Raw genomic sequence first — 19608 nt, 5'->3', positions numbered from 1 at the left:
CGCTGGAATTAAAATCCTCATGTAGGATAATTGAGCTTTTCTATGATTATGCTAAAACAGCGAGAAACTTGTGTTTGGCTTGAGATTTCAACCTCCTCTTCAATTCACACATAGTTAATGATTTGGCTACCATTTTTCTGCTTCCAGCAATTGAAACAAATCGACTTTCATAGAATGAACCCATCACAAATTAGTTGTAGGTTTCCTTTGCAATGGTAAACAGGATGATGCCTTTGACGTTCTAGGTTCGGGTTACCCATGGGTCAGATTAGGCAGAGCCAAAGAGTCCAGAATGCCGCAATTAGGATGGTGCTCAAAACCAAGTTCAACAGCTTTAGAAAGGGCTACCAACCCTACTTAGACGGCCTGTAGCTAAACACATCACTTTTAAGCTTTCATGCTTAGTATATAGATGCCGGTTGTGTGGTGGTCCTTCATACTTGAGGCATAAAATTGCTCAGAATCATTAAATGCGGCCTTTGAGATTCCAAGAACCAAGTTGTGATGGAAGGGATACTCCACATCGTCCAGTCTGAGGCCACAAATGGGAATTTCATGCCTGATCTAAGCATTGACCCTGTTTACCAAGATTCGGACAAGCCATAACACATTTGTTAACCAAATAATTCTGTCACATATGGATGGTCTTGATCATTGTGGTCCACAATATGTTAATTTTTGGATCCGAGCACCTAGAGACTGTTTATTTTTTGGAATGAGCTTAGTGAAAGTAATGTTTGTCGGATCTTGGGCCATATATTTCTGGCTTTCATGTGAACAGATTGGGGCCTTGATGTCCCATTTTCATATTGATGCATCACTTTGGTTTTAGAGATTTTCATTGCTGCTAACCTGCTTTCCTTGCTTCGGTTGTGCTGTATGTCCCCAAATTTTGAGCCATTCACCAATTACTTGAAAGTGTAACATTACTTTTATCTCAGAGATTTTATTGAGATTTTTGCATGTCCAAACATAAGGAAATTCAAATAAGATAACATTTGCACGAGCAACTAAGGAAAATAAGACTACAAACAGAAAATCATACTTTAGGGAATACATAACTGACAAAAGAAAATGAGTGAAACAGGATTGTGAGGAATCCTAATCCTGTAGGTAAGAAAGTAATCTCTTTACTGCTTGATTAATAAAAACCTTTACAATCAGCTACATAGTAAACCCCTATACAAAGGACATGAAAAAAAACATTTTGTAATGATAGAGTTGGATAAAACTCATTTAAAAATTACGATGCTTTCATAATACTACAAAAGGAATATAAAAACTGGCGACAGTACGAACAGTAAGGTGCAATGGGTGTCATGAAAAAGCGCGAGATGTCAAATTTAGAGTCCATTCTCCTAAAAGGTCCTAGGGCAATGCAGGTTTCTATAAAGTTGGCTTTAAGAGCCATGACCGAACTAGCATGGAAGTCTGAAAGTGGTCATTCAAAAAGTGCATATTTGCCCAATTGCAATTAACAAATGCAGTGTCACGTATAACTTGTGTGCACGGTTCCTAACAACCCTTGTCGAGTAACTCCCATGACGGAAAGTACACTGGTTCCTAGCCCCAGTTACTAAGTCTGGGATACCACCATGGATTTTGAAATGTTATGCTGCTGTTACTGACCCACAAACCTTAAAAGACTATATAAATCCCCAAAGGAATAGTAGTTGTAACCCACGAGTACCACAATAGATCTCTATTAAAAAGATTCCAATGAATCACTTAAAAGTCATTGCGGCTGGGATGATGACCAATTTGTCGGAGTACTACCGGGTTCCCTTTGTTTTTACTGCACACGTAAAGTGGACGAAGCTGCAGGCTAACCAAATGTCACCTCCTTTGAAGCAAGCTTTCACTGCCTGTCTACATGTTCGAATCTTTCTTTCAATCAGGCGTGGTTTAAATAGCTGTCTTCGTTCTTCGTTTAAATCCTTGCAAATGCATAGTAAGTGTAAAACATCTTCTTTGGTGTCACTACTTAGTCTGCATTGATTTGCTGAGTCTGTGCGTTTCCAAGGCGGAAGGTGCCAATCTCAGAAGCAAAAAACTTTCCTTACTGATTCTCAAGAAACCTATTCCTAGGTATGTTTGTGGCGTGCACCTCGTGAGATTCTGAATTACAAACCATCTGTGGGCCCTCCTGCTTAGTGCTGCTTTCTTCTTCTTGTTATAGAATCTTTACTGATTGATTTACCAAGTCCTTGAAGCTTTTGTGGGGCACACTGGTTTCCCAAGGGTCCTGTAAAGCAAGCAAACTTATTGCTGATTGACGGCAGGCCTGCCTTTTTTCCTTGTCATCTCCTTCCATAAGGGTGAGTTGAATGTACCAAACTCGGCTCTCTTTATTTTCTGCCAGCACTTTGAGTAGGAACCCTTTTGTGAAATTTGCTGCTTTTGGAGGCCAAACTCTAGCCTTATTTGTGCTGGCGATGTATACTGTGGGAGATTGAATATTATTCTCATGGCCTTAGAGACCACCTAATCCGAAATGATCTCCTCTCTCCCTCTTATCGATTCACTATCATAGGTGATTGTAGGTAAAAGCCTTGCTCAAAGCACTTAGAGTAGAAGAATAAGATTGGGGCCGGTTATTTTATGCTTGATATATTTTTATGCAACCGACAGTGAGGTGCCTCTACCTTTTGATAGCCGCTTTGTGTTTGAGGTACACTATAGGTAGGGAAGCAATGTTATGGTACATACAGGGTTAAAGCACTAGCAGTGAGATGTACATTCAGTGTGTATATAGCTTAATATGAGATCTATCTACATTTTCATCAGATATTTGAGGACCATGTCTGAAGGCAAAGACTAATTTTTTTCTCTTGGTATGTTTCAGTTCGCTGGGGGTTCATGGGAGCAAAAGCTGGTTATATGCGCACTGTGAAAAGTATTGCAAGCGGCTAATTTGGGAATGATTGTCTAACAGGCTGTAGGATCGGTAGGGAATTTATTAAGTCTCAGGCCTCATGGGGTTTTTCTGTTGCCTAAATAAGAGTCAACGGCTCCCCACGAGGGCCTATGCTGTGGTTTCCATGTGGTGTGTTTCAATGCATTATCTGCACCTTTCACATGTGGAATATTGTTCAGCCATGACGTGACGGAGGTGGAAGCAGTTTAATTCCAATTGGTATGTATGAAACCGCATGCAGCAGTTAGTGGAATGTCTAGAAGTAATGCTTTATTGGAGAAACCTAGTTGACAGTCTGAAACCCCCCATAAATGCACTAACAGTGGTGCAATGAAAGATCAGGTGTGGAAAGCTGTTATGTTAAATATTTTATTAAGCGTGACTGTGCATGATGGGGTGAGAGTGTTCCAGGATTGCTCATTTGACTGAGCCAGGCTGGCGTGCACTCAAATATTAGAGAGAACCACATGGAACCCTGGTTCACAAGGAAAGCAGATTGACATTCTAAAATTTGCCAAGTTTACCCCACCAAAGCTTACAGGGGGTCAACGTTTCTTGATGGAGATCCTAGGGTGTCTATTTTGCAGAGAAAAATTGCATTGTAGTTTGTCTAGTTTGTGGTGGAAGGAATCTGAGAGAGTGAGTTTGACCATGTATAGGAGGTAATTTTACTATAGATGCGACTATCAACTTTGTTTTGAAGCATTCCTACAGGGTAATGAATATGGGGTTCCAGCTGTCCAGAAGATTTTGTACTTTCTGTAGGGTATTTTTTTCGTTATTTGTTAAGGTGTCTATTATGTCTAATCCAAATTCTATTCCTTAATATTTAATGTAGCCAGTTTGCTATGCTAGTACAGAGTCTTCTAGTAGGTCTTTAGAGTTAGAGCAGATGTTGATATTTAGGCCTTTAACTTAAGATTTATCTATATTGAGGCTGTAGCCAGCTACCAGATCACAGTATAGCGTCAATACGTGCTTTAATAGATGGTGTTTTTTTTTTCTGGACACAATCAGCATATCGTCTAGAAAGAGAGAAAAAAACACACTCCTGCCTTTTCCCCTTCTCCAACTTTAAAAGATTAAGAAATAAGGTTTCCTGCTCTCACCCTAGCGCTGGGGTTACTGTAGAGGGCCATAATCCTTTTGATGAAGTCTTCGCTAAGATTATATTTTTTTAGGGTTTCTTTGAGGAAAATACACAGCGCTATATCAAATGCCTTTTCGGCATCCAGCGTGATGGCCACAATTTCGGAGGATGTATTCTTGGCTTTTTCTAGTACATGCAATCGAGTGTTATTATTGGACATGCTGCCTTTCATGAACCCTACTTGTGATCTACTAGTTTAGGCAGAAGTGGTTCTACTTGTTTGGTTAAAATCTTAGCATATATCTTGGCATCTAAATTAGGGAAATAGGCCTGTCGTTTTTTGCTAAGGTTAGGTCTTTACCATCCTTGGGAGTAACTATTGTGGTGGCTTCACTTGTTTTTACTGGTAGGAGAGCCAGCTTCTGCAAAGTGTTCGAAATAGGTTTACCATTGAAGGGATTAGTGAGGGTTCAAAAGTTTTCTAAATTTGGCTGTAAAGCCATCGGGTCCTGGGGCTTTATGTGACTTGAGAGATTTAATTGCTATCTGTATTTCCTCTTCACAAAGGGCAGAGTTAAGTCTGTTTATCTTCTTGAGATAGCTGTAGTAGGTTTAGTTTATCTAGGTAGGCTTTACAGGAAATGGCCAAGGGTCCCCAATCATACTGGTATAATGACTCCTAAAACTCTTTGAACACTTCTAGAATATTTTGAGGGTTCGTTTGTATGCTGTCAAGTTTATCTCTGATTGAATTAATATTTTTGGTTTTGCTTGTGTTTAAGATAGGACGCAAGTATTTTTCCCTGCTCTGTTCGCCTCCATAGAGTTTCAGGCATTTGAAATTGTTGATCCAGACCCCTGTCTTCTCACTTAGCAGTTTATTGTATTCATATTTTGTGTTCATTAAGAGTGTGAGGGTGGAGTCGAGGTTTGTGATGTGGAGTGCTGCTATTCTCTTTATTTACCTTAATTCTATTAAAGTGCCCCTGATTGTTACTTTTAATTCAGCCCTAAATTTGGGTGCCGAGATATTAGGTGACTCCTTTTCATTGATGTAATTAAGGATAGTTAATTTTTGCTAGATCTGACTATGTCCTTTTTTATCGATTAGTCATTAAAGCACCATATTTTGTTTTTGGGTTTTGTATTAGTTTCTGCAATAGTCAAGCATATGCATCAAACACTATTCGAGAAAAAAAATTCTGTTTTGTCATTCAGGTGGGAAAGGCGTTGATCTGCGAAGATAGTCCATTCTCTGAGGAATGGAGATATGAAAAAACTGTCTAATCCTTGGTGTCAGGGTGTTGTAACATTCAATAATTCTTCAAGTTCAATATTTGTCCAGATATTCAGTAAGGCCTTGTGAGACTTTGAAGAGTGGAGGCAGGATTTCCATTGTCTGCCCAGAGTTAGATCAAGGGGATGAAATCTCTGCCCACTATCATCAATTCATCCCCAGGGACGTTTTATGTTTGTCGCTCAGGGATTTCCAAAAGTTGAGAACCTCAGCTGTTGGGCCATACAGATTAATAAGATGAATATGTTAATCATTCTCGCAACGTTTTGTGATTGCTAGCCTACCCTTGTCATTAGTGGTGTGAAACATTAGTCTGAGGTTTGATTTCTTTGAGGTTATCGTTCTGACTCTTCTTTTTATTCACAGTAGTGGAACAGCTGAATTTGCTTGTCCATCTGTTGCTAAGAGAAGCAGCTTCTTTCTGGCCAATTTTGGTTTCTTGGAGTATGAGGTCAGCCTTAAGTTTAAACAGTTAGTTCTCAGTTCTTTTACGCTTGACAGGCTGATCTGTTAGAGACTTCTAGCCGTAGATTCCTTAACTTCGAATATCCCCAGGCGTCAGACTGGCTCTGGAAAACTTTACGTAGCAGTACCTCTGCGCGCCGAGGGCGTCTCGGCACAGCTCCGCCCTGACTTCCACGGACGTGACATCAGCAGAGCCATATATACCCCTCCCGGCACGCTGACATCCGTTTTCTTCTTTTACGCCTCCCAATGCGGATCCTGAAAAACCAGCGGTTCCTTGACCTGTTTTTCCGGTCTTTTTGATGCCTTGGTTGTCCCGGAACAGTGTGTGATGCCTTCGGGTTTGAAGGCCTGAGACCTGTGCATGTCAGATGTCCGTGACGGACCTGCACACCGTCTGTATATGGTTCCTCGGGTGCACCACGACTCCAAAGAGTGCGACAGTTGTCAGCGGATGAAACCAAAGTCCATACGGGAGCGTCTGGTGAAATTGCTGGCCGCGTGGATGTCCGGTCCTGCATCTTTGAGTTGCCGCTCTTCCTCTCGGGATCGAGCACACTCCCGAGGTCGTTCCCGCAGACGTCATTCAGAGGGTAAACACAAACGTAAGTCCAGGAGATCTTCCTCCCCGACCTGTGATGCTGCGCTTGCTCTTCTCGCTCCCTGCCGGGGACGGGTGTCCGGCGGTCGTCTCCTCCGTACCCCCCCTTTCCGGGTGCTGGAGTGACACAAGCCCAAATGGAGGCTTATTCTGAAGCACTTAGCTCTTATTTTGGGTCAACTCTCCCTGGTGTGCCTTCGGGTCCCATAGAGGTGGAAGGCACTCATGTCTGTTCTTTGCCGGCGGATTCATCCTCAGCACCGGCTGTGTGCATCGACTCCAATTCCGGAGCTGATTCGACGCCGACGGGATATGGCCTAGTGGGAACTCTGTCATCCGTCTAGCCTACCCCGTCAGTCTCTGCACAGCCCTCAGAGGCTCCCTGTGTTGACGCTTGAGGCGGCACAGGGCTCGATGTCCTGTTCCCCACATGTTGCAGTGGGGTCGACGTCGGAGGACGCCCAGCCCGAGTCCCCTTTGGATGCCGTCGACATCCAGACGACTCCTGCTCGATATCCGTTGACGCTCATACAGATGCCGCAGACATCGGTGCCGGCGCCCACATCTCTTCTATTTTGGGAGGTTGATATTCCCGGCTCCTTGGAAGTCCATGCGACTCCCACGTGCCGTTGGTTGACGTCGGCGCCTACACCTCCCCTTATTCCACACGCTGACGCTCTTCTAGACTCCCCTGATCTGCAGCAGTTTCGGCCCATGGTGCAGGCACCTTGTGTGGCGTGGATTCGGGCTCCTCCACTGTTGCTGTCTAGGGTAGGGGTTATTCTCCAGCCCTACCCTACAGATGGGTTATCACCTTCCCAGATAGCAGTTTAAGCTAGTGCTGCCTACGCACGGGCTATTCACAGGGCAGCAGCTATTCTTTTTTTTTTTTTTTTCAGCCCCCTGTGGTTCCTCTGCCTTCTGATCATTTGTTGGATCTTCTCCATATGGAGCCGGTTGAAGTGGAGCCTTTGCTGCTCCTTGGGACATCCTTGTTTGACATCATGCTGGGCATATGGGCAAGGCCTTCCTCGGGTGACCCTGTTTATCAGTTCATAGCTCGTCGACATCGTCCTGCCCCTAATGAGCCACTCTGTCTGTCCCTTCATCCTAGGGCTCATGGCCTAGTAGTTCAGGCAGCCTTCGACTTAGTCTTCCTCCGCCCTGCCTCTGTTGCCTCCCACCAGTGAGTCGCATGTCGTTGCCAGCTTTTCGCCAATCCCAGTACTGGCATCTGCGCCTTGAATACAGCTGGCGTGTTCGGACGTGCATCCTCTTCTCTTTGGGACTTGGTCGAGGCTCTTCTACCTTCAATTCCAGAAGGCCTGTGGGTTGAAGTAATCCACTGTCTGCATGTTGGCAGGGGAATGGCACCATTCTCCCTCCCCTAGTCTCTTGACGCCACTGACTCGGTGGGACGAGCTCTTGCTGGCTTGGTGGCTTTGCGCCGCCATGCTTGTCTACGCGACAGTCGTTTCCAGGACAATGTGTGGCATGCTCTTAGGGATCTGCCTTTCAATGGTGTAGACTTTTTTGATAGCCACACAGATTCAGCGGTCTCCCGCCTCATGCCAGAGCTACTGTGACTCTTGCGGTGCGCCCTTTTTGCCTTATCAATATTATTTATTCTGCGTGGGCGATGTTGCCTTGTTGGTCTGATTTTGTAAATGTCCTGGTACTTTGCGTAGAACCCGGATGACTGTTGGGAGAAGGAAACGGTGTCACTAATAAAGCATGGTATACTGTGGGATACCCAAGATTTATAAAGATCTGGTGCATGTTCAAACAGGGCATGAGTGTAGTGTTCTGGTGGATAAATGTGTGAGATGAGCCATAAGTCAACATTCACACAATCCTTAGTGCAATGTGAAGAGATTAAAAACCAAATGCAGTGAATAAACATGAGGTAAGAAAAATAATAAAAACCCACCCAAAAAGACCCTGGACATCCCCCCCCCCCTCCCTTCAACTCCCCCCTGCCCCCCCCCCCTCCCGCCCCAATAACGGGTAAATTGGAGGAGATGACAGAAAGACGTCAACTGACAGCTGCAAGACCAATCGGTTATAAAAAACTTGAATCGATCACGGTGAAAAACGTAAATAATAAGTGATCGATGTATGAAGAACAGTCAAGAACTTGAGCACAGGTACAAGGCAATATATGTAAACTGATGGGTAGGTTTACAGCAATGAATCTCCCAATTAGCAGAGTAATAAGTAGGCAAACTGCCACATTGCATATGCTTATTTTTTCCTCTTTATTTTTTTTTAGTCCTCATATCACCATAGCGTATGCAAATCTCAGACCATATTTACTCTTTCTGTCCACCTTATCGTCTGTTGCATTTACAATTAGCCCTACCACACTGGCCCAGCCTACCGAGCCATCACCTAGATCGGTGCCTTGTTCAAATGTGTTTATTGCAATCGGAAAAATTTGATACATGGTTAACTTAGATTATCTTTACTAGAAGAGTCACTGGTTTATATCTTGCTCGCAGTCCTAGAATCTTCTCTAACCAACTATTCTTTTGGAATCCTTTGGATGACTCTATTGCAAATCTACCTATAGAAAAGTTTTATTTTACCCATTGGTTAAGATTGTCTCAGTAGCTCACGCTTTTAATTTTTTATATATATATATATATATATATATATATATATATTCCTATCTGTAGTTAAATGTATACATAATCTATAGTTTGTTAAACTGTATTTTGCTATAGGGTAATGGTTCATTAATTTGGTCTGTGAATTCTTTCATATTAGATATGCATTAAAATAATTTAAACATTAACGTTTAGTTGTACTGTTGCATAATCTTAATAACGTGTTTGTTAAAGCAGACAAATTAAGACCCATATTTATTTACATTGATACGCTTACAGAATTTATCTTACGCTGTCAAAATATAGTGCTACCAGTCCAGTTTTCTGCACCCTTTATTGCAGCTAGCCTCTAGACGCTCTGAATAGATGGTAGGTTGCGTGCTAGCACGTTTATTATTCAAGATTGCTGTAGCAGACCTACATATGAAACCTTTAGCATATTAAGTTTCTCCTACACTAAGTAGTATTTACGTCATTGTCATTTATTTTTTTATGCAGATGTCATGAGCCACAGAACCATACTTAACTGTATGGTGTTGCATTATGATAAACACAGCTTTCTGCTAATTGTGTAGTATTATAAGATCTGGTAGGGTTGCTAACATATTGATGAAAAAGTATGGCTTGTCAGATTGTTGCACATGTAATTCATTTGTGCTTATAATTAATGGCTTGCTGCAATGACATTAATCATTAAATGTGAAAAAAACCTAGGGCAATATTAGTCATGGATGAGATTTAACCTGTATTAAGGGACAAGTCTCTAATTTAATTGTAGCACACAGCGCTAACATTGTTTCCATGTTAGTGTATGGTTACACTGTCTCTTTCATATGAAAATTATTGGTTTGATAAAGTAGAAGGTAATTTATTGAAGGGAGCCATTCATTTACAAAAATCTATCCTCCTCCAAGCTCTAAAGTTAGAACTAGGATTGCACTTAATTAAAGAAAAAAACTCCCATTCAACAATCTGCTAATGTAGTAAAGTTTAAAGGATCAGCCTGGTAACCTTTCACTCCTACACAGAAAACATCCAACTAAAATATTGAGGTTGACTCGAGCGTAATTACTGGGGTTGTGGGTCTATTTAAAAACTCCTTTGTCACAGCCAGCTTAAAATAACTCTTGATCATTGGTCGACACAAGAAATTAGTTATGTATAGTTGAAGATTTCCCTACCATAGGATTTTAGAGTTACTAGATTGTATTTCTCTACCTAAGTATTGTGTAGATTCAGTGGACTTTGATCATTCAATACTGATGCTTTTTCTCTCAGAACCAGTTATCTTTTTTGGACCAGATTGGTAACTGGCGTCGTGTGTGGTAATTACTTAGATTAAGCATATACTTCTCAATTGCCCCTCTTTGCATGGTCACCCCCATTTTTTGCTGAATTTTATTTTTGGTTTGTAGACTCTGCACACCAGGACACTTCTGCCCAGTGCACACTGTGTGTGCTCCAACCTTGAAAACATGTAGACATTATCTAATAATTGACTGCCTTATTTAACTCCTCTATAAGGTTTAGAAAAATGACATTCCTGGCAAGGAAAGTTAAACGCTGCATGTGTCTATCGTCTCGTTAGCAAAAGTGTCATTGAAAACATGACTTCAGGCCTGCCTTGTGTATCCTAACAGCAGCAGTTTGAACCCTCCTGAGAAGACTTGTGAAAATCACCCTTTTAAGAGGTAGGAACACTCCTTTTTAAATATTAAGTCACCCCTAAGCGCACATTCTTTCCAACAAGGTATGGTACATATTATTGAAGAGAGGCACATGTGACATTCGAAATGGCATGTTCCTGCAGTGACTTAGCCCAAAACGACATTGTCATTGGTCAGGCAGTAGCTGGCACATAGGGAAAATATAGCTTATACTCTTTAAAAACAAACCAGCAACAGACTCCATTGACAGGCTTATTTTTATATTTAATAAAAAATATAATCCAGTGGTGAGGTCAGATTTTGATTAAATGTATTGCAGATGTAACTTTCAGAAAGTTACCTTTCCCCTGCCTGAATCTGCTGAGGTTGATTTGCATTAGCTATCCAGTAACTACACACGATGTGCTTGGCCTGATTGAGGTGTTATAGATGTGTGGTATATGCCTCAAAGCAGAGACAATGGCTTGGGAATGAAGAGGTGATTTTCTTCACCTTGCAGGAAGACCAATTAGTATTCACCCTGGAACTTAATTTTTTGAGAGATCTGCCCTTTCACAAATAAATATGTGTTGACCTCAAGAAAGCAGACTTTTGTCTCCTTAGTCAGGTTACCAACAAAGCAATGGGAGGAAAGTTACCCTAGAACTGGTTTTGAGTAACTTTGTAGTTGGGAGTTGTCCATTTCTTTGGCCATTCCTCTGGGTCGGCACAAAGGTTCTGCATAAGTGGAGAATGGTCTCCCCAGTTTGGAGTTTGGGATTAAGATGCAGTGTGGGATTGTTTTGCAGCAGTTCCCGTTTGTCCTGCAACAATGTTGGCAGGTTTCCCCATAGGAACTTTTTCCCAATTGGTTAGGGAAGAGCTAGGAGTCACCCTGCCACCCTAAAACTCCTCAGAAAACTTTGTGGACCTGTAGAAGAACAGCAGCTGCAATCTATGAGGAGACCCAAAAGGCTGGAGCTGCTCCCACTTGACCCCAGTTCAAAGAAGTGGACTTAAAGGGTCAGTTGGCTGACCTCCTGTGTGGCTACAGAGACACAACAAGCTGCAGAAGACCTTTATTGTGAAATGCCTAGCTGGCCAGAGGCAACTGGACTTGAACTGGCCCATGCTGTTTGCCTCTGCCTGACACACTGTCAGCCTCCAAGTGCCTCTCCTAAGGTTCTGGGGGTCTTATAAGTGTACTACTCCTGTGGTTGTGTTATCACCAGAAAAAAGTTTTGGGGAAACTTTTAAAACGTTTCCTGCAGTGCTTCTGCAGGACCTGCCAGGATAAGAATCTGACTGGCAGTTCCACAGTGTTGAAATTAATTTCAGCTCGTCCTGCATGCAGATATCCGGACCTCAGGGGGAGCAGGCGTAACAATGACAACCCCATTCTGCAGTGGGACTCAAACATTTCCCGAGAGAAGTCTCCGAAGCTCCAGCAGTACCACAGCTGTAGCTATAGCTGTAGCTACAGTGTTAGTGGTGAACAGTGCTGAGAGGATTTTTCCTCACAAACGTACAGTGTTTTTCTGTAGTGAGCCTTAGAAATATTTTTGACTTTCTGACTTCCAGACTCTATTTAGGCATGTTATTTTTTTTGGGAGCTTTTTCTACTTAAATCTTAAAAATTATATCTCCTGGTCTCCTAATTGGAGTTTTAGAATTTTGGTGCCATTTTGCTTTTTACATTTTTCTGAATTTTATAAATTGGAGCGGGATAGTTTTTGACTTTTTAACTGTTTTCAAACGTCTAAATGCTTTACACATTTTCTCTTGGTTAAGCCTACCTGCATTGTATTGTGCCATAGCTACCAGGGACTCAGCTCGGGTTTAAATTGCTGAAACATTTGACCTGACCTTAAAGGTTAGTGACTTTATTAACAGTTCTTTCAATGATTAACCGAGGAACATTGGGGTCCCCTGTTAGGGAAAATAGAAATGTTCCTGCATAATGAGACTTTGTATTATTGTATAAGCTGCATATGCATGAAACAATGTTTACGTTTAAAATTCTTTTTAAATAAACTATTTAAAGTGAGGATAAATAGTAGCATATCTTGGTACTACACACCCCTTACTGAAATATATAGTGATCTGGAAGTCACAAGTTTGAATCCTGAGAAGACTGCCTGAGCATTCTACTCCTAAATTTGAGCAACATTAAATTATGTCACCGGAACGCCTATTGCATCCCCAATAAATGGTAGCCTAGTAGTATGAACGTATATAAACCCAGCCAAGTATTGACTAAAAGGGTCTGGTTGTAAAAATGACTGATTCTAGTTATGGTCTGTACTTGTTGCCTTTGTACAAATTTACTGTTACTACATTATTTTACCATACTCTTAGGCAGTCACTTAAACCTGTCTTAAATATCCTTCTGAACCACAGCGAAAGGTTTCTGGCTTTGGGTGTCACTCAATGAAATGTATATGTAAATGTTCCTCCCCTCATTGTTACTTCCCTTTTCTAATGCTTATTAATCTGTGTTTATGCTTTTAAAACTACAAAAAATGCTTACGTTTTTTAATTCAACTATAGGACATGTAAGACCACAACACGTACTATACTGTATCTGTGAATTTGATTTATTTGCTCTGTACATGCTTAGAACTTGTATCTTGAGCCAAAATATATATATGATACACAAGTCCAGAATCTTAATTGCATGCCACGATATTTGTTTCTATTTATACATGTGACTTTAAATGTTGTGTGTGTAAATTCTTTTTTCCATTATATCTCTAAGGGATGGGCAAAGAAGACCAAATTTTTCGTCTATACTCTATTCCTTGGTTCAAGTTGGTAAAGCTGAAGTGGGGAGGAAAGATGATGTTATTTTCGGAAAGGTATTGCATTCACTTTATCATTCTTGTTTAAATTGATTACTGGTAGTGCAGTGGGAGAAGGGTATGTGATCCCTCTCAACAGCCAACACGTGTTTCGTCACAACCAGGGAAGTTATCCCGTGACTTTCTCAAGGCTATGTCTCCTCTGTAAAATCCTTCGATTTGTGGTGATACTTCCAAGAGTTCCTGTCCAAGCGACGTCAAATCAGTATCCCTATCAATATCCCAGGTCTTTAGTATACCCAGTCTTCAAACAGCAGAGTTTAGGTTCCTTCTTGAATAAACCACGCCGCCAAATCCATGTGTAGCCGAGTACGCTAACACAAAGCGTCATCTAAAATACGACGTAACACATGTTGGCTGTTGGGAGCTATTTGAAGAGCTACGAAATTAAAAACAACCAAGAAGAAAAAGAAAAGCAGCGTGTTTATTACACACCATTGTTTGTTGACTATGTACATTGCTTAATTGAATAATTTTACTTCTATTTGACGTGTGTTGAGGAGTGTTATTGTTCAGTTTAGGTTGGCATTGCTGTCTTTTTCAACTCCCTCCCATGTAGCCCACCATAATCATTCCTCTAACCAGCATCTAAATTAACAACATTCTCTCCCCTCTGATGTTCACAATTGTATCATTGTCCTCTTCCTGACTTACTGAGTTCCTTCTTTGAATTGAATTGAGGCCAGCAATCGCTAATACAAGATTCTGACATGCGCTGCTCCCACAAATCAGACTATGAATACCAAATTCATTTTCCGCCTTTATCTTCTAACTCCTTAACATTTACAAAGCATTTTAAAATGTTTAATTTTACATTTTGCGCTTTTTATTGTTCATACTTTATTAATTCACTAATATTTAAATTTATAAACATATGTTAACCCTCTTAGGAGGTGAAAACTGCTCAGGGGTTTTTTTTTTGGCAAAACTCAGATATCAGGGGCGCACTGCCTCAATTTCTACGTTAAAGTGTGTCGTTAGGATAATCGATTTGTAGTGCGTAAAGAGCAGGCGGAAAACACCCTTAACCGCCTAATGAGTCAAAGACCATACAATAATTACACAGCTGTGCTCTCGCAACTACAACAAGGTATCATAAATGTAAGTACAATGACAAAAAGTAAACAAATAAACAAAAGCAGATTCTTTAGTGTGTTTCTTGTCCCAGCAAGATGATGATTTATTGTGTCCAGACGTGAGGAATATCACAGTAAGCCGACACGTGTTTCGTCGTGTGCCGTTGAGTCAACACGACTCTTCAGGGCTGGTGGTACAAAAAGTAACGTACACAAATTCAGTACTGCGTCATATCACTGTGAATACTGCATATGGTGACATACGGTGCATCACACATGCAGTGGGGATGTGCGTATCCTTTCGCACGTAGTGGAAGTGAATGGTGATGACGCTCGAGATACTGGGAGTGTGCCACTGCAAGGGTGTGAGTGGAGTACCCTGAGTGGTAGTGACATGGAAGTGAGGTATGGTGAAAGTGACGTTTAGGTAGTGACAAGCGTTGGCGCACACCCGGTGGTCGTGCATTAGGAGGGTTGTACAGTATCAGGAAGTTATGGTGTGAGCGATCTTAAGTGAAGTGTGGGTGTGAGTTTGTGATAGACAAGTTAAAACGAGCACGTGTGTGTATAATTAATTATTTGAAAAAGCTCGGCGGTGTTGGACGTAAGATTACGGAAAACATGCTCTCTCTAAAAGATGGGGTATTTACCTTTAGACTCGACTCAAGATTGTGATTTGGGAATGGTCTGGAACTAGTAGTTGTGTTCTACGTAGGTAGATTTAGAGAGAGACTGAAGGATGAAAGAAAAATACTTGTCAGGAAGACATTGGAAAGAGGCAATGTCCGAGGACGTTTATCTGAATGGGTGGGCTTCAAGGTGTGAGAAAGAAGAAGGGGACTAAGTGGAAACTATTCTTACCAATGAGTTTATTGGAATCGGATTGATAGGTAAGTAGGAATGGAATTTCCAATGGAGTCAGATGCAAGATGTTGTTCTTGCCGCTGTGATCCGTCTTATTGGGTGTGTTACAGTCTTCAAAATTAAGGCGCTATGGTAAAAGGAAAACATATGGTACCACGGTCATCAGGCTGGAGGTTACAAGTATCGCGTTATTCTACATTAGAATCATGGTAGGTTTAGGTGGAAAACATGGGTGGGTAACGAGAGAATGCTAAACCTGAAACAGAAGTACCAGGGTCATCTGGCTGAAAGTTACAAGTAACGCGTAATTCTGCATTATATTCGTAGTGAGTTAGGTGGAAAACATGGTTGGATAACAAGAAAATGCTATACCTGAATACGGGTATGTTTCAGGCATTAACCGGGAGGGGATCCATCAATCGAAATACTCCAGAAAACGGGTTCGTTTTCTTGTTTTAGCGGTATGCTGAGGAGGTTAAAATAAAATGGACACGCATTAGAAATGCGAGAGTGCGGTCGTGTGGGCTTCTCAAGTCAATTGCACTGGGGATTCGGTTGTTTAGAGGACAGCCCAACAACTTACCGGTAGTGCGGTATCCCTCCTCTGTTAGTTCCCGGTCGCCGTCTACCATGAACGGACACGTGACCGGAGGGGAGGTATCGCTTTGTAGAGGCGTTTAAACATAGAAGATGTCTATTCGTTTGTTTCACAAAGCGTGGCCGCCATATTTGAGAGGTGAGTTGATGAGGTGGAATAGTAGGTATTCGCGCAATAGCGTTTAAAAGAATAGAGGTATGTGTTCGTGCCATATCTGTTGGAAAGAGAAGAAGGCGAATAGCCAGAAACGAAGCATTGGCAGTGTTAATCTGAATATTGCTAGGTGGAAAATTAGTATCCCTGGCTATAGCGGTCAAGTATCCGAATCATTAATTCGAATGATAAAAAGTATTTCTCTGTGTTCTGTTGATCGGCTGGTGGTGAACAGTTATAAAAATTGTAATCATAGTCTAATAATGTGGCCCGGTGCCTATAAGTGTGGTGAAGTTTGTAAAAGGCAATTATATGGGATGGTGATCCAACGGGTGAAAGTGCACCAACGTCACTGCGCATTCGTGATTTTATCTGTCATATTTTCAACAGTATTTCATTTCTATATCATTTGGCACACAATGTGATCGATCATACAACAGAAAACCACAATATAAATTACATGTTAAAAACAACAATTTCACACGCATTTTACACAATACAGAATATGTAGTTTGTGGTATTATTCTCATTCCAAAAGATATAGACATTCCTGGAAGTGTCTATGGTCATTCCTTATTAGTGAATCCATGATCAGTTCTTGGAACAATACTACAGTGAGTGTTCTGAATAGAGGATCCCAAAGGGTAACTATTAATCACCCAGAAAATATTGAAGCTCAGGGTCGTAGTTTAGCCCATGTTCCACGCTTTGTAGACGCATGATCCATGTGGCTTCTCTGCGTCTGAGCGTCAATTCTCGGTTGCCCCCTCTGATATTGAGGGGAATCATGTCAATCCCAAAGACACGCACTTTGATGTCATCCTCAAGAGGTTGACATTCAGCTATGTGTAGAGCTACTGGGTACCTTGGATCTCTTTTCTGAATTGCTCTCATGTGTTCTGCAATTCTTTCTTTGAGTGCCCTGATTGTGCTGCCTACATAAATTTTGCCACATTGGCATTCAATTATGTAAACTACGAATTTGGTTAGGCAAGTGATGTTATGTTTAATTTTGTACACTGTCCCTTCCGGACCCTTAAAACTTGTTGTGCCATGTTTGCCCCAAATACACATCGAACAGAAACCACATTTGTGGAATCCCAGGCCTCGTGTGGATAGCCAGTCACGAGCTGTAGTGTTAGGGGGAACTGTGGGGCTTAATTTATTCCTCAGAGTAAAGCCCTTTCTGTACATGATGGAAGGTCTGTCTGGAAGGAAAGCCTTGAGAACAGGATCCTCTGTTAAGAGTTTCCAATGTTTATTAAAGCTCTTTTTGGTGGTGTGGTTGAGTGCATTGAATTCTGTTATTAGTCTGACTTGCTGGCCGGAGGACTCTGTCTCCGTGCGTGTCTTTAGACAATCTGGTCTCTGGATGGTTCTGGTTCTTTGTTCTGCTGTCCTGAGGGATGGGTTAGAGTACCCTCTCTTTCGGAATCTGTCTTTCATATTAGAGATGCAGTTTTCAAATTCACTGGGTTCACTGCAGTTGCGTTTAGCTCTTAGGAATTCCCCAAATGGGATGGAACGTAACTGGTGCTCAGGGTGAAAACTAGAGGCATGGAGTATAGAGTTACAGGAAGTAGGTTTCCTGAACAATTTAGAGTGTAATTGGTTGTCCTTTACGTAAAATTCTAGATCTAAAAACTCCATGTTAGTGAGGCTGTGTCGCATGGTGAAGCTCATTTCCCATGTATTGTTATTCAAATGTTCAAAAAAGGATTGGAGTAGTTCTTTAGAGCCCGACCATAAGAGAAAACAGTCGTCGATGTATCGACCCCAAAAGACTATGGAGTCGACATATTGGATTCCTTTGGTGCCCCAAATCAAGTCAGCCTCCAAAGCCCCCATAAAGAGATTAGCGAAGGAGGGTGAGAATTTGGAGCCCATGGCTACTCCCTTTTTCTGTCGATACCATTTTCGATCAAAAATAAAGAAGTTGTTCTCTAGAATGATCCTCATCATGTGTAGTAGCATGTTGGTGTTTTCCACCTAACTCACTACGAATATAATGCAGAATTACGCGTTACTTGTAACTTTCAGCCAGATGACCCTGGTACTTCTGTTTCAGGTTTAGCATTTTCTCGTTACCCACCCATGTTTTCCACCTAAACCTACCACGATTCTAATGTAGAATAACGCAATACTTGTAACCTCCAGCCTGATGACCGTGGTACCTGCTGATTTGGGGCACCAAAGGAATCCAATATGTCGACTCCATAGTCTTTTGGGGTCGATACATCGACGACTGTTTTCTCTTATGGTCGGGCTCTAAAGAACTACTCCAATCCTTTTTTGAACATTTGAATAACAATACATGGGAAATGAGCTTCACCATGCGACACAGCCTCACTAACATGGAGTTTTTAGATCTAGAATTTTACGTAAAGGACAACCAATTACACACCCAATAGGACGGATCACAGCGGCAAGAACAACATCTTGCATCTGACTCCATTGGAAATTCCATTCCTACTTACCTATCAATCCGATTCCAATAAACTCATTGGTAAGAATAGTTTCCACTTAGTCCCCTTCTTCTTTCTCACACCTTGAAGCCCACCCATTCAGATAAACGTCCTCGGACATTGCCTCTTTCCAATGTCTTCCTGACAAGTATTTTTCTTTCATCCTTCAGTCTCTCTCTAAATCTACCTACGTAGAACACAACTACTAGTTCCAGACCATTCCCAAATCACAATCTTGAGTCGAGTCTAAAGGTAAATACCCCATCTTTTAGAGAGAGCATGTTTTCCGTAATCTTACGTCCAACACCGCCGAGCTTTTTCAAATAATTAATTATACACACACGTGCTCGTTTTAACTTGTCTATCACAAACTCACACCCACACTTCACTTAAGATCGCTCTCACCAGAACTTCCTGATACTGTACAACCCTCGTAATGCACGACCACCGGGTGTGCGCCAACGCTTGTCACTACCTAAACGTCACTTTCACCATACCTCACTTTCATGTCACTACCACTCAGGGTACTCCACTCACACCCTTGCAGTGGCACACTCCCAGTATCTCGAGCGTCATCACCATTCTCTTCCACTACGTGCGAAAGGATACGCACATCCCCACTGCATGTGTGATGCACCGTATGTCACCATATGCAGTATTCAGTGATATGACGCAGTACTGAATTTGTGTACGTTACTTTTTGTACCACCAGCCCTGAAGAGTCGTGTTGACTCAACGGCACACGACGAAACACGTGTCAGCTTACTGTGATATTCCTCTTAGGCGGTGTTGTGGACTACCAGAGTTTCGTAGATCACAAGTTCAGAACCACTGTTTAAATGGGTTTCTCTTCATAAGAAAATGCTATCCAAAACGGTTTATTTTAATCCACAGATATATGCACTAGTGCAATATTTCTTATGAATTGTAGTAAATTCAATTCTGAAATACTCAACGCTATTCGTT

General features: G+C 41.7%; 1 protein-coding gene across 1 annotated transcript in view; it reads left to right on the top strand.

Annotated features, from left to right (window-relative positions):
* MOV10 (Mov10 RNA helicase) overlaps window positions 1-19608 on the top strand; it is a 360143-nt gene that overhangs the window by 40433 nt on the left and 300102 nt on the right. The window contains exon 2 of the mRNA XM_086923342.1: window positions 13384-13483. Coding sequence (XP_086779468.1) covers window positions 13384-13483 — 100 coding nt within the window. The remainder of the gene's footprint in view (window positions 1-13383; window positions 13484-19608) is intronic.

The sequence above is a fragment of the Lissotriton vulgaris genome, chromosome 5 (genome assembly GCF_964263255.1).
Source record: "Lissotriton vulgaris chromosome 5, aLisVul1.2, whole genome shotgun sequence".
Lineage (NCBI taxonomy): Eukaryota > Metazoa > Chordata > Amphibia > Caudata > Salamandridae > Lissotriton > Lissotriton vulgaris.
The sequence above is the reverse complement of the archived record's forward strand: the minus strand, read 5'-3'. Positions and strand labels throughout refer to the sequence as shown.